The following is a 15,472-nucleotide window of genomic DNA, read 5'->3' on the forward strand; positions in this document are numbered from 1 at the left end:
TGGAAATAAAATTCATCCTGAATGTTATAGTAGAGTCTCTAACATTCCCTTAAAGCTAAAATTCTATATAGATTCAACTTGAAACTCAATATATTTTGCTGTAAACACCCCAGAAACTAGAGTTCTTTCAATCATCATCACGAATAACATTTTTCTTAATAACTGCCCTTTCAAAGCTTGTGAAGTACTTTATATATAGTATCTCATCTGGGTCTCACAATAATCCTGTGAAGTAGGTACTACCTGTGTTATTATCCCCACTTTATACAGTAAGAAGTTTAAGGCTCAGACAAGTTAAATAAATGACTTGCCCACAATCACACAGCTAGTGTCAGACGTAAGATCTGAACTCGTCTTCCCAACACTAATTCAGCGCTCTTTCTATTCTTTTATGCTTAGTCTAGTGTTAAGAAGTAGGGGCTCTTAATATTATCTGACAATGGTCCCACTCCCACTAGGACATATGTCCAGAGAATATTAGTGGGGAAGTCACCCTGGTGCACAAGCTCATAAATCAAATCCCTGATCTGTGCTGTGCCCCTACCTGTGAAACATCCTAAACCTCCAACAAGGAAAGCAGAAGTGACTTCACTCAACTCCAAAGGGCTTATGTGGAAAAGAAAAAAAGACATAAGCTGGTATTTCTACAGGAAACATCTCACCTGTGCTCCTCTTCCTCTCCCCTTCCCATGCTAAACCATCCCACCACCATAACAGATACATGAATCTTCTAACCAAAAAATGGTTATTTTAATCAAGTCAGAACCACTCAAGAACAACAATCCAGATGTGATGAACACAACCTTCTGAGGCTTAGAAGAGCCTATTGTCCATCTCCTGCCCTTTTCTTGACACCCTGTCACCTACCAGAAACAAGTAGAAGGGAGAGAAGGTAAGTAGTCACAGCACAGGCCTGTAGAAGAGCTCCAGAGAAAAGAGAAACCCCTTTCCCCACAGGAAAGTGGAGGAGTCAGTGTGATCCTGAGAGGCCTGGCTGCCCTGTTGCATGGAGCTGACAAGTAGGACTGACATCTTTAATATCCTATTCTCACTCTAGGCTAGATGGTGGGGTAGGGGGCACCTCCTCTTGCTCAGGAGAGGCCTGAAGAATCTGTACAGGCTCTGGAGATTCCTCCTTCAATTTCTTTTCATCGACAGCCAAGAGAGCCTCAGAGTTCACTTCCTGAGCTTCAAGCTCCTGGAGCCATGTCTGGTCAATAACCTTGTCTTCCTCGATCCACTCTTCCTTTGCTGAGACAGTACCTGAAAGAAAGGTCAAGCTTCCTCTGGTGCTTTTTGTCTCTTCCTAAGTCCCCATAAGCAGCAGAGGGGCAGGAAAGGAAGGGAAGGGCAGAGGGTCCACCTGGAGTGGGGAGGCCCCATCCTGGTACCCCAGGGCTCAGTTTTCCCCACCCTCTGCCACTTACACAGCCTCATCCCAACCAGCCACTTACTGTCTTTCTGAGGCAGGAAGTTGTCATTGATGGAAATGTGATTTAACTCCAAAAGCTCCCTGCTCTTCTTCGATTCCTCTTTGAGCTCCTGAAATCCATATGATTAAATGAGTTGACAAGCACATAAGCTCACATGTGTGTGATAGTGTGTCTGTGTGTGATAGGAAAATGAGAAAAGAAACCTGAAAGATTCTAGGATACTAAAATGATTTCTCAAATAAACTCAGCATCTAAGAAAAGACAACAGGGGACACTTAAAGGCTATGGAGCATTTTACCATCTTGTGTCCACTCCATCATTAAATATTCTGAGTACTTAAGAATACCCACCTTCACTTGATACTCTGGCTTTCTGGAATAAGGACAAGTCAAACTTTTCCCCAGTATACACAAGCTTAGTGGAGGCACCTAGGAACCATCCTCATCTCTAGGACACCTTCACCGTCACTCACCACCTCTGAAGTTTGTTGTATCTCAGTATTTGAAAAACTTGGCTCTCTGTCAGATTTGTCAATTTTCTGCACAGGCATCTTGAGACCTAGTGAGCAGAAAGCCAAATTACTTTTCTTCTGTCAGTTTACATTTCACCTCTAAGCTCTCATTTTGCCCCTTGTTGGAAGTCCCCTCTCAGTGCAGAACATAATCAAGAAGACAGACTGGTAGACAGTAGCAGGTAGACCTATTCAAAACTCTTCATGACTATTCATCTAAGACTATTTTACCCTCCACCCCCCACCCCCACCAAGTCCCCATCCCCTCACACACACTACAGACTGGGGACCAGGACAATGTCTGGGAGTAACTCCAGACAATTCTGCAGGGCCAAAATGGCCCATACCTGCATGTGAGGGCACTCCTCTATCTCTACCTTTTCTCTCCAGTCTAGGAGTTGCTTTGGCCACTCTGGAACATAATTCTCTTATATTTGCTGGATATCTCAACACTGGACTCTGAAGAAACATAAGAAAAGCTCCAATCTGAATGCACACTTTTCTTCAAACTTTATAGCTTATACTTATATTCAATCCTCATATCCTCTTCCCAAATTATTTCCTTTAAGAAACATGTACTGAAGCCCTAGGACCTCATTCTGTCCATATTTCAATACATGAAAGATCCATGATTTTGTCCAGGTGGTGCTCCCTGTACAAACACAGAATTTAATCCTGCTGTGCCTTAGAAAACAATTTTTAGGACAGTATTCAATTTGATAATGAGTGAGCCTCTCCAGGCTTCACAGGGACTAACAGGATTGGTTCTCAGAAAAAAAGACATCCAGCCTGTCATACAGCCCAAAGCTACAACTTTTCTGGCCTGGTCATGCCTGCCAGAGTCTGACAGACACTGACACAGCCTTCCAGAACCCAGAGTCACCTCTTCACCAGAATGAGAGCTTGGAGGAGGACTGTGCGCTGCACTGTACTACAGGTGTTATTATGACAGAGTGGCAGAAAGTATGCAGAAGAAAAAGGAGACATTGTCCCTACAGTGAAAGAACACAATCATAGGGGAAAACCTTTTTAGTTGCTTTTCTCAAGATTCTCTCACACCTAGAATTTTGCTGATTCACTTTTCCTTCTTCTATATCATTTCACCATGGAGAAGTTAAACTTCTCCATGCTAGTTGTGCCCTTTTCTTATCCCACACCAGCTGAAGACATTTAAATGTCACTGACCTTACAGGTCATCCCTCCTTCCCCCTCACAGAAGTCCTTACTACCGATGCCTTGAACTGAAAGTGCACAGCCTAAATTAGAGCAGCTTAGGTGAGGGCCAACTCCAATATATCCCTTGAGTTTTCTCAATGATCCTGGCTAAAGAAGTATTCAGGATACACTCCCTATTATTAGTAGCTAGGCTACTCCAGATAGTACAGGTCCCACTCACTGCCATGAGTAAAAGAACTTAAGTAGCATCCCAATCTCAGGAGTAAGAGGTCCCTTGCTAGAGTCAGCATGGTATAACAGAAAGAGCTGGGCTGGGAGTTAGGGCTCTAGTCTAAGCTAAGCCACTAGCCAGTTGTGTGACTAGCCAAATAACTTCTTTCTGGGCTATAGTTTCCTTCTCTTTAATGAAGAATTTCTGATCCATATTCTATAAAATCTCTTTGAGCTCAAAAATTCTAAATCTTTAGTAGTAGTAAATGTTTAATGCTCTAACAAAGGAAGGAATGGTGTAACAATGAATTCTTGAAAAACCACAGGAAAAAAAAGTAAAATTCTAATGTCAGAGAATGAGGACAGCAACAGCATTCCAGATTTTCCATGCTACAATGACAAGAAAAACTGCTGTCTGCTCTCATGTTATACACAAGGCACATGATGTATGACCAAGAGCATAACTTCTAAACTCCCAAGCCATTTTACGTGCATGTTTTGTCTACAAAACTGGATTCCAGTTTCTTAAGGACAAATATCTTGCGGGGACTCTGAATACTGCATATAATCAATAAACACGTATAGCCTATTTAAAGAGTGCATAGCCCTCCTAACTCTGCTCACACTTCCCTGAGGAGACACTTCCCAAGACCAGCCCTGATAACAAGGTTGCCAGTGCTGTGGACTCCAGTACTTATCCTTAGAGCCAGGTCAGTGAAAAAACATCTTCCCCCAGGTACTCCTTGCTCTTACCTGAAGGTTTATTCTGTGCACGGCCAGAATCATTTTTGTCTTAGACAATATAAATCGATGCCCTTCCTGCAAAAGGGTCTCTTCACTTATTCTGTCCAGTTGGTCCATCTTTGAAATTGTTTTCTCTTCATCAGACAAAGAACTGAGGGGGGAAAAGATAAATGGAGAGTAAACAGTAGTTCTATTCTGGAAGAATATGAATAAGGGATTAAAAATGGCTAAAGGGTCAGTGAAATTTCCCTATCTAGACCATGAAAAGGGTCTACAAACCAGTGCTCTGTCTGCAAAACCATCTTCCGATACTTATCTAGAGATACAACCACCCATCTGTGCCCAGTTGAGAACCTAAGGCAAAAGTGGAAACATTAGGAGGGGACACACATTGTACTTATCCTTCTTGACTCAGAAAGAAGCAGGTTCACCTTTTGGTCTTCACAGAGAAGAAGGAGGAGGAGGGAGAGAAAAGAAGGAAGAGAAATTGGGGGAAGAGCAAGGAAGGAAGAAGAGGACAGTAAGGAGATATGGGAGGGAAGGGGGAAGAGGAGAAGAACTCAACATTTATTTCATGCTTTAGGGCTTGCAAAGTGCTTTACATACATTATCTCATCCAATTCTGTCAATAATCCTATGAGATAGGTGCAATTATTATCCTCATTTTACAGAGGAAAAACTAAGGCTACAGAAAGATTGTGATTCCTAAGGTCAAACAGCTAATAAGTGTCAGAAGGAGGAGTCAAACCCAAATCTTTCTGACTCCAAAAGCAACATTACACCATGCTATGCTCTAAGGAAAGCTCACCTCATTAATGAATGCTTGGGAAATGTGAAGGCCCAGGAAGACAAGGATTCCAGATGTGAAGGTGGGGTGACTGGAGATGGTGGGGGCACCCTTAGCCATCGATGCATCAGCTGCGTAGTACAGGGCTGCCCACCAGTAGGGACTCCTGTTGATTTCTTTTTCTTGAAGAGAAATAGTGAAAACAACTCCCTCGTTTTCCTATCACCACCCTAGGGTTCGCACTTCTTCAATCCACATGCTAGCTTTATAACACTAATCCTAACTTGGTCCTTCCTTCCTTTGAAGCACAATTCCTGCTTTATTTTTCACAACTTCTCACTTCCCATACAACATCATTTTTGTCTCACTCTGGTAACCAGGTAACCCTATGTCCTCTCCCCTAGCACTCAATTAAGCATGTCTGCTCTAGAAAGATCTACAAATAAAGTTTTTCTCCCCAGATGGATAAACATAAGTAGATAATGGAAGAGACTTGGAATGAAGAGAAGTTTGGTGGCTCCAACTGGAGGATGTCTCCTGGATCCTTTCCTTAATTGGGAGCTGAGGAGAACTGGTAGGACAAAAAGTCTAAACTAACAGAACAAAAGCATCAACACTTTAATCAGTAAAACTAAACACAGTTTACAACCTTCGGAGCTGCTCTCTTGGTGATCCACTCCTGGCATGGCATAATTTTGCTGATCTTCAAGGGTACAAATGATTTCTTATCCGGGCTCAGTCTAAGGAAACTAAAGCATGAAGAGGCCTAGGAATGAGAAGCTGTCTGGTACTTCTCTTACTACCCACTCCCAGATACCTTAAATACAAGAAACAAGGATTAGTCAGAAAATGATGAGATCTCATCCATAATGCTGGCTGAGAATGGTGGCGATTTCTCTCTCACACATCAGCTATGCAAAAGTGAGGCCACTGAAGAAGCTGCTAAGTAAAAGCATGTATCAAAGTGACAGGGTCTGGTTTGTCAGGTCATTTCTTCACTGTTTATCAACTTTAACATCCCTCAATCAGAGCCTGGGAGCCCCAACAGACATAAGAGTCATCCTTTTCCTATTTCAGCTGTAGACGTCAATAAATCTTTTTACTTTTTCCTATGTGGAACTGTAGCACACTTTGTTTTGTACAAAAGTAGTATTTAAGAGTTATTCTATACAAGTACAACTGGGTTTTAGGGTTGAGGTGAAAAGGCTAAGCAAAGGATCTACCTAAAGGAAGCACAGCTTTGATTACTCCTGACAAGTAGGGGGAGAAAAAGGGGGGAGACAATTCTAAATTTTTGTTCTAAAAAAAAAATGTTACCAGAGAGAAACCTAGAGGTAGAGAATCTCCAGAAGTTTCATACAAGCATAAGATCTAAGGACTCCCAAGGCTAGGAACAGTGCTCACTTTGTCCTATGCTTCTGATCAGATTTCTTGTATTTCACTTGTTCATCTGGGATCCATACCATAAACAAATTCCCACCATCCAAACATTCTGGAAGACGTGTTGCATTCAAATTCAGCACTGGGAGCTGTAACAAAAAGTGAAAAGATATGAGCAATGCTCATTTGCCCCTGGGCTTATAAGGCCCAGGTGCTGAGCTCCAGATGAGTAACCAAATGGCACGGAGTCAGTTAGGGAGATTGATAATAACAATGATAATAGCTAACACTGATATAGTGATTTATGGTTTACAGAGCAATATATATGCATATATAAGGAACAAATACATACTCATTAGAACCTCACAACAAAGCTATGACGCAAAGTATCATCATTTTTATAGATTAGAAAACTGAGGCTTAGTGAGATTATATAACTCGATATAGGTTACATCCAAATTATGTGATGGGAGTCAGGATTTGGACTAAATCTAGTGGTCCATTAAATGAATGATACTTCTCCCCTACAGAGTCTAATACTGAGTACTGTTTTGTTCAACATCCTTAAACATCTGAGTGGGCTTCTGTGGACAAGATTATCAGCTTCCTTCCATGAAGACCAATTATACTGCCCATCCTCCCCAGGACTTATCCCCAAGAGCAGGGGTTGAGACAACTCTAGACCTATGCAGACAATCAGGGAAGCAAATGCAATGTGCTATGTTCTCTTTGCAACCTGTCCACCACTCCTGGGATCTGAAACCCTATGTGGTATGTGGTATGTGCATATGTGTGTGTTATAGTATCCCATTGGATACTATAAACTAAACTAAGGAAGCTGCAAATCTCCTCCTTTTGTTTGACTAGAGAGTTAGAGAGGTATTTCCATTTCATTGCTCCCAAATCATCAAGTCCTCTCTCAGCCCAGGGCAACTGCCCTGGGCCCTGTTTAGCAATAATTTAATAACTTTACATATATATGCATATACATGTGTATATGCATATATATTTCTTCTTATCAACGATCTCCCCAAGTTATCTGTATACCTCAGGGGTCAGGGCTCTCTTTGGTCATGAAACAAGATACTACCCAATAATATTGTTGTTCAGTCATGTCCAACTCTTCATGACCCCATTTGGAGTTTTCCTGGCAAAGATACTGGAGTGATTTGCCATTTCTTTCTCCGGCTCATTTTACAGATGAGGAAACTGATGTAAACAGGGTTAAGTGACTTGCCCAGGGTCACGCAGCTAATTAAGTGTCCAAATTTGAACTCAGGAAAATGAGTTTTCCTGACTTCAGTTCCAGCACTCTATGCACTATGGCGCCACCTAACGGCCCACACAAGAATATAGGGTGTTAACCAGAGGCAACACATTTTATTCTGTGCTATGCAGTTCAGCTGGAGAGACATACTATACATGCTACATCTGTGGATTATTTTTCTTTGTGACTTACTTTGGCAGGTTTTCTAGACTTCTGGGGAAAACCCTGACCATGGAAACCTCTCAGAGATTTGAGTCCTAATAAATGTGGTTCTTCCAAACTGAAACAGACATAAAAGTTATTAGAGAAAGCGAGAGGAAAATAAAGGCTAGTGCAGGGAAGATCTTGGAGGAACAACCTTCCTCATGCTTATAGCAGTAACACTTCTACATAATACCTCAGTATTTTATAGTTTCCCTTTTTAATAATCTCTGCTTCCTAATCCAGTAGCAAAGAAATGTAGCGTGACCAACAGACAGGTGTGGATGTGGAACCTTTCCTACATATAGGGCACAGAAGTATAAGATGCAGTCCCTATCCTCAAGAGACTTATTCTAGCTGGGATAGGAAATGTACGTGATAAATCAAAGGCAGAATGTGTTAGCTATATAGTGAGTAGTTGTTCAGTTATTTTAAGTCATATACAACTTCATGACCTCATTTGGGGTTTTCTTGGCAGAGATATTGGAGTGGTTTGCCATTTTCTTCTCTAGTTCATGATACAGATGAGGAAACTGAGGCAAACTGCATTAAATGACTTACTTAAGGGTTATAGGGCTAGTGTCTGAGGCCAGATTTGAGCTCAAGAAGATACATCTTCCTGACTCCAGGCCCTCTATGCACCATTCCACCTAGCTGCTACAGGAGTTCTGAGGAAATGGCAAGACAGTCACTCATAAAAGAAAACAATCTGGTTAGATTTCATGGAGACTAGAGAACTGGGTCTAGAAAGTCAGTTCAGGAAGATGGAGAGAACGTCAAACTGGACTCAGGAGATCTGGATTCAGGTCACAGCTCACTTACTGGATTTGTAACCATGGGCAAAGTACTTCCCTTTTCTCAGCCTCAGGTGCCCTCATATATAAAATGGGAATATTTAAAATACCTCCCTCATAGGTTTGACCTAAAGAAAGGGCTTTGTAAGTCTCAAAGCAATAAATACAATTTGCAGTTATAGCTGTTAAAAGGATAGCATACAAATAAGCTGAGAGGCCTAGGAGGACACACGCCAAGTAGTATAAACAATATAATTGAAGGCACTGAGGTGAAAATCAGAATTGCGTGATCAGAGAACAATGGGTACACTAGCTGAGCTAAAGAGTAAGGTTCAGGTAGGAAAACAGTAGAAGATAAAGTGGAAATGGAGTGAAGAGCCTGGAATGACAAACTCAAGTTTTGGCTTTATTCTGTAAGTGCTAAGAAGCCTGTGAAAAATTTTAGTTGGAGGCAAGACATGCTAATTAGTGTTTTAAGAAAATCAATCTAGTCTACGTGTACAAAATGGACTGAAAAAAGGCAGAGACCAATTAAAAAGTTATTCCCACAGTCCAGGCATGAGTTGGTGCCCTGTGGGTCTGAACTAATACAGCTGCCATAGAAATGGAAAGCAAGGGATAGATAAGACATACATTAATACAGCTGAATTGACAAGATTGACTTGATATAGCAGTTCCCTGTCAACTCTGCACTATAGCTTTAGTCCAAGAGAAAAGTGTGAATGCATGCCAACCACATGTCCACCTTCACACAGTGGGAGAAGCAGCATTCCATTCTTTTCTCCAAAGCTCAAATCTTAGAGAACCTGAAAGCCATCTTATCCTTTCCTTAATTTTACCCTATCTCCTAGAGCCCACCAGGCACCACTGAGCAGGAAAAACTAATCACTATGAAGTATATCAAAAGGCCCAACACCCATACTTTGACTCCAAGAAAATTCACTTTCAAGTGTTTATTGTGCACCTAGTTAACTATGTGCCAGTTACAATGTTACATCCAAGAAAGCAAAAACCACCTCTCTGTCTCCCAGAGCTTACAATATAGTTTCAAGCATGAAGTAATTAATCCAAATAATTAACATCTTGAAAATTCTTAACCTATTTGAAGCAATTGTCCAGATACACTTCAGTTTAGCATTTCTATTGGAACCCAAAAAAGGGAAATATTTCTTTCTCTTGCCTCGATATCAACTCACCACTTCATTTTGTTAGTGAGAAATAGTTCTTCCCATGGTAGGCTCACTGTTTCTTAACCTGGCATGGCAAATTCTGGGGCATGGCTCTAAAAAATAACCACCTGGGATCCTGAGACACATGGTTTCTGGTGTTTTCATGATGAGTCACCTGCTTTGTAAATCCGAATCAAATTTAGAGTCTCCAGTCAAAGAACAAGGATGCTTGAAAAACGGGGCTGAATCAGCGATTCTCTTGGCCAAAATGGAAGAATCAGGTAAAGATAAATCTATTATCTTTAGAGTTGGCAGTTCATCTAGAAATGCAGACCATATTAAAAACTAGTCAGAAAGGAAGCCAAATATACCACATATATGGGTCTTTGGACAAATATGAAAGGGTATTGTCAGTTCACCTTCACTTTTCTTAGGAGCTCTGGAAATTGGTTGAAGAATTCGAGGATGACCCCTCTGAAGCCTTCGGACTGTTGCCCAACATTGTGGATGCTGGCAAACAAGTTGTGGACAGGTAGTCTCATCCCATTGACTGACATCTGGCAATTCGATATTTATCACAGATTTACAGCAGAAACCAACCTCAAGATCATTAGCCATCTACGGAAACAAGAATTAAATAAGCTAGGGAATATGACACAGTATCATTAGTTATATCTGCATGGCAACGTGTAGCCCACATCTTAATTTGATTGTGAATATCTATGTCGCCTCAAAAAAAGATGCGTTAGAATGGAGACCAAAGGAGCAGATGATCCAAAAATCATTAGTGAAATTAAAAAGTGTCTACTCCCTACCGCAAACAGCCACCAAACTGATACAATACTGATACAGCGGCAGATAAACAAGGGGTAGTGAAAATAACACTGGATGTGGAGTCAGGCGACCTGGGTTTGAAGATGGAGTTCACTATTTATTAATTCTGTGACCTTGGACAAGCAATTTCCACTCTTTCCACTTCAGTTTTCTCATATACAAAATGAAGGGGTCAAAGAGTGATCTATAAATTCCCTTCCAATTCCAAATCCTAATAAGTCATTATCTTGCATTTATACGACATGTTCTATTTTTCAACACTTTCACATATGTCATTTCATTTTTCCTCACCACACAAGCTTGTTAATATACTATCCATAATGGTGTGTGCTACTAATAATTGTGTATTACTTAAAATATCTAAAAAAAAGTAAAAAAAAGTCTCCAGTGGAAATTTTTCTACAGTTAAAGGAAGCAGAAGCCTAGTCCTGAGATTCTTCTAAGAAAGGAGAAAATCAGGGAGTCAGACAAGCTTAAAGACGAAAAGATTCCGGAACCTTGGGAAGATCAGACCAAAGGAGGAGGGGAGCAGCAAGGGCAGAGAGTGAACAAACAGAAAGCCGGCTTAAGAGTCCACACCGCCTGGACTCCAACCCTGCCTCCGACACGGAGGCTGCAGGACTCTGGGTAACTAAGAGGATAAACTGCAGAGAAATCACAGCTCTGCCCCGGGAGAGGACGGTCCTCACCGAGAGCTCCCTGCACCAAGCAAATGCCAGGCAAGGTCTCAAAAAGGCAACGCAAGCCAGGAGGCAGGCTGCAGTAAGATGGAGAAGTGCGGGGCGTGCGGGACATGGGATGCTCGGGGAGGGGGGGGGGGGGGGTCAGGGCAGGCTTCAGAGGACGGCACAGCGGAGGCGGGGTGGGACAGGGCTGGGGAGGAAAGAGACCCAGGACGGTGCGGATCAGGCGGGGCACAGGGAGGAACAGAACGGCGGAGAGGGAGGTCGGGGCAGGCACAAGGCAGAGACCGGGAGTCAGGATGAAGCAGCACCCCGGTCAGCGAGCACCGCCAAGGGCGAAGGCTGGAGGGGAGGCGCGGAGGACGCCCCACGAGGAGGGAGGCGGAAGCGCAGCTCGCAGGGGATCCCTGCCCTCGGAGAGCCGCAGAGGAACGGCAGCACGGACCAAGCCACCCCGCCCGACTGAGACCTAGGCTAAGCCAGCCTCCTCTACGTCGGAGCGACCCTGACAGGATTAAAAGAGTCTCTAGGCAACCGCGCGCTGCACCCTGGGGGACCGCCGGGAAGGGCGGGGCTCTCCGGTTTCCAGACCCGGCCAGGCGGGCCTTGGATTGGCCGAAACTCATCGGGGGAAGTCTCCAGGCGTGAACGCACGAGGCCGGCGCCTCTCCGGGAGGGCGTGGAACGCGCTGGGGCTGGGAGGCGGGCGTACGAACGGAAGCCCAGGCGGGACACGCGCTCCGGGGCGGGAAGTACGGACGCCGGAGAGGCGACCTGGGTGAGCGACGCGGCCGGCGGAGGTCCGGGCCGCAACTGCCGCCTTGTCTCGGAGGCCGGCGGCGGCGGCGTGGTTGCGGCTGTCCCGGGGCAGACGAGAGGCGCGGTGGCCATGGCGGAACGTCCGGAGGACCTGAACCTTCCCAACGCCGTCATCACCAGGATCATCAAGGAGGCGGTGAGCGGGGCCGAGGCCGGGGCGGGGGCCGGGCCGGGGCGGGGGCCGGGGCCACCCCACTAACTCGGGGGCCGTCTCCCCTTGCAGCTCCCCGACGGCGTCAACATCTCCAAAGAGGCCCGGAGTGCCATCTCTCGGGCTGCCAGCGTGTTCGTGCTGTACGCCACGTCCTGGTGAGAGCCTCGGGCCGCGGCAGATCCCCGGCGGGGCTGCTTGCCCTTCCTGACCCGGGGCTGTCGGGCCCCCCTTCCCGGGTGTCCTCCACGTACCTCCCCTAAATCCCCAGCCCTCGTCCAAGAAGCTTCTCCGTCCTTCCCCTAGTTACCCCCATCAGGTTATTTTTTTGTATATATGTGTCCGCATTTAGTATTTCCACCGTAGAAATGTAAGCTCTTTGAGGGCAGGGACGGTTTTCTGTTGGATTTTGTATCCCCAAAAGCTTCTTGGCTTATACCTGGAGAGAAAGTCAGAAATCAGGAAGACCTGGGTTCAGGTCCTGCCTCTGACCCATAACTTAGCAGTGGGACTCTCGACAAGTCATTTAATCTCTCCTAGTGCCCTAAGCAGCTCTCTAAAATAAAGTTTCAGAGAAGGGGTGGACTTGCTTTCTAGAGAAAGTTTTCCTCCACTGAGAGTACCGTATACCAATGAACTCATAATAGGTCCAGTGACAGCCTCTCTCTTAGCACCTAGCTCAGTCTTACACATTTAAGACACTTAGGAAATGTGTTGACTTGAACTTGAACTTAAGTACAGCTTCATTCTGAAGTTGATCTCACAGAAACTTGGTGATGAAAAGATTTGCTGAAGGTCCCACAACCAATTAACAGAATTAGGACTCTCCTTACTCTTAGTCCAGCGCTAGTACTCCTTCCATTATGCTATGTTGCCTCCCTCAGGAAATGAGCTTAGCCACCCCCAGTCCTCTGTAGGAGCAAAGTATCCCTATCAGTGTTTACTGTATTGAAAATTTGAATGTAGTGTTATGAAAATAAGGTTGACTTCATGGACCCTCTGAATTGATTTTAGGAGAGAGCCACTAGTCTGATCTCAAAGGTCAGCTTCTCTTTAGGCTTCAGTTTCTATGTCTTTATTAGTAAAATAAGGAGGTGAAAAGATGGTCAGTAATAATAAGAGCAAATATTTATGATGTGCTCCCTGCTACATCATCTTTGAAGTAGGTAGCCCTTCAAGCTTCACATGGTTTAAGAGGGCTGCATCTGGTATTTTTCACACTTCTCTTTCTTTACCAGACTAGAGTAATTGGGATTTGTAATTACAGGTTAAAGTTTGAGACTACAGGTAGTCTCCCTAGATGTGGGCTTGGTCAGGCAATCAGATTTGCTTACATGTACCTGTTAATTGTCTTTAAATGTCTTGAAGTAAGACATGGCCAAGATAATTCATCTCTCTTTTTTTTTCTAAGTGCAAACAACTTTGCAATGAAAGGAAAACGAAAGACCCTAAATGCTGGTGATGTGCTATCAGCAATGGAAGAGATGGAATTTCAGCGATTCATTTCCCCTTTGAAAGAAGCACTAGATGGTAACAACTGGTGTATTTTATTGGGCGGGTAGACATAGCTCCTTGTAAAGTGATGGTCATGTAATTTAACCAGATGAACTTAAATACAGTATTGTATATATATAGATGTGTCTTCATTTGAACCTGTCTCCAAGCCCTTAGCCTTGCCTTATAGCTTTCTTCTATTTCTAGCATATAGACGTGAACAGAAAGGTAAGAAGGAAGCTTCAGAGCAAAAAAAGAAGGATAAAGACAAAAGAACGGATTCTGAGGAGCAAGACAAGAGCAGGGAAGATGATAATGATGAGGATGATGAAAGAATGGAAGAAGAGGAGCAGAATGATGAAGAAGAGGTTGACAATTGAGCTTCATGGAGAGAATGTGGAGTCAGATGATAAGAAACTTGGGGTTCAGCACTGTTGCCTCCATTGTACTGTTTGACAGAGAATTCTGTGGCCTTTTCCTCCACTGCTAAGAATGCCTCCATATGAGGACCTAGGAATACTTCTTGAATAATCCCCAAACCAGAGTTTTTCTGAATGAGATCTTTCCAATTTCATTTTCATAGTTTATAAACTGACCTTTTGACAAGGTAGGTTATGAACTGCCATTTAATCAAATTTTTGTGGGAAAAAATGTAGAAGATTCATATATTTCACTTCCTGTTTTATGACCCACATTTCATACTAGCTATTATTTAGAGGGTGTAGAGGCAGCTGAAAATTGGAGATGTTTGAACTCTGAGCATGAGTTAGCCTATGACTGACAATGACATCGCTCGTTGAAAGAGTAGTCGAGGCACTCTGGATCCGGGGGAATATCCAAAAAAGTGTGGGGTAGAGAATGCAACTCTCACTCCTTTGAAAGTAACTTTCAGCAAAATTCTGCTTTCTTTGCTTTGTGATCTTCTCTTCCTGAGGCTTCCTTCACCTAGTGTCTTGCTGAGTTTGGAGCTTGGTCCCTATTTGCCACACCCTACTTTGCACTTTGTACATGTTTTGAAATGTGCATTTCACTATATTAGTGGAGTGCTGGGTTTAATGTAAAGTAGGTATTTCACCTCAAAATTCTCTCTCCCTTCCCCTGCCTACTGAACAACAGTTTGAAAACAGACTTTTTTTGTATACGTAGTCCCTTTATTTTTGGTTTTGTAGTGAACCTCACAGGTGTCTCATCCTTTTAGAGCTTGGCTCTTTTATTTAGCAGGTGACAAGCCCCAAAATTCATTTCCACCAGGTACTACACAGTTACTCTCTCCAGACTGTTTTGCTTTGCTAACTTATGACAGTCAGTCTAGCTTAATTTAAAAAATGTAAGGTTTTCTTTCAATCCCAGAGTATTGACTCTTGTCTTTTAAAGACAGCTTGATAGAATAACTGTTATAAAATATAATGATGCTTCAGAATATAATTCTAGTAAACCACTTTTCTAAAGTGGTGTTGATGGGGCCTTCATCTTTTCTTAGGCTCCCCTTCCATTCACTCCCAAGTACTTTTGTCTTCAAGTTGAGTGAAAGTTGGTAGCTCCTAGAAGACCTTTATCCCCATGGCAAAAAAAAAATGTGTTCAGCCAGAGGGGGCTCCTACAGTGACCACATTCAGTCCCTCTATTAAGAGCCATCTTGAGAATTGGGGGTAAAGATTCTTGCCAACTTCTCCCCATAGTCGGCTTTAATTTTTTTGATCTATGGAGTATGACAGGTGAACAAATGTAGTCTGCTACCATTGACTTATTTGTGGCTTATAGGGACAGTTTGGGGGGAGGGAAATATAATGATTTGTATAAATAAAGAATGTTGTTAAAA

General features: G+C 43.3%; 2 protein-coding genes across 2 annotated transcripts; one reads left to right on the top strand and one right to left on the bottom strand.

The window, feature by feature from the left end:
- Positions 1–1,048: 1,048 nt before the first annotated feature.
- Positions 1,049–11,815, bottom strand: C1H9orf43 (chromosome 1 C9orf43 homolog). Its single transcript, XM_072632461.1, is given in 13 exon segments — positions 1,049–1,263; positions 1,455–1,542; positions 1,906–1,991; positions 2,322–2,403; positions 4,084–4,225; positions 4,883–5,043; positions 5,511–5,610; positions 6,266–6,390; positions 7,701–7,788; positions 9,848–9,992; positions 10,092–10,290; positions 11,461–11,503; positions 11,505–11,815. Coding segments are annotated over 13 exon segments (1,785 nt in total).
- Positions 11,418–15,472, top strand: POLE3 (DNA polymerase epsilon 3, accessory subunit). The gene is made up of 4 exons (XM_072632460.1): positions 11,418–12,144; positions 12,232–12,317; positions 13,571–13,689; positions 13,861–15,472. Exons 1-4 carry the CDS (start codon positions 12,079–12,081, stop codon positions 14,031–14,033), a joined length of 444 nt encoding a protein of 147 aa, XP_072488561.1. The 5' UTR covers positions 11,418–12,078; the 3' UTR covers positions 14,034–15,472.

Source organism: Notamacropus eugenii, chromosome 1 (assembly GCF_028372415.1).
Source record: "Notamacropus eugenii isolate mMacEug1 chromosome 1, mMacEug1.pri_v2, whole genome shotgun sequence".
Taxonomy (NCBI): Eukaryota; Metazoa; Chordata; class Mammalia; order Diprotodontia; family Macropodidae; genus Notamacropus; species Notamacropus eugenii.

Excerpts from the sequence above, each read along its gene's own strand:
- POLE3 (XM_072632460.1), top strand. The coding sequence starts at position 12,079 with ATGGCGGAACGTCCGGAGGACCTGAACCTTCCCAACGCCGTCATCACC. Across the intron at positions 12,145-12,231 it reads CCAGGATCATCAAGGAGGCG|CTCCCCGACGGCGTCAACAT; the intron begins GTGAGCGGGGCC and ends CTCCCCTTGCAG. Across the intron at positions 12,318-13,570 it reads GTGCTGTACGCCACGTCCTG|TGCAAACAACTTTGCAATGA; the intron begins GTGAGAGCCTCG and ends TTTTTTTCTAAG.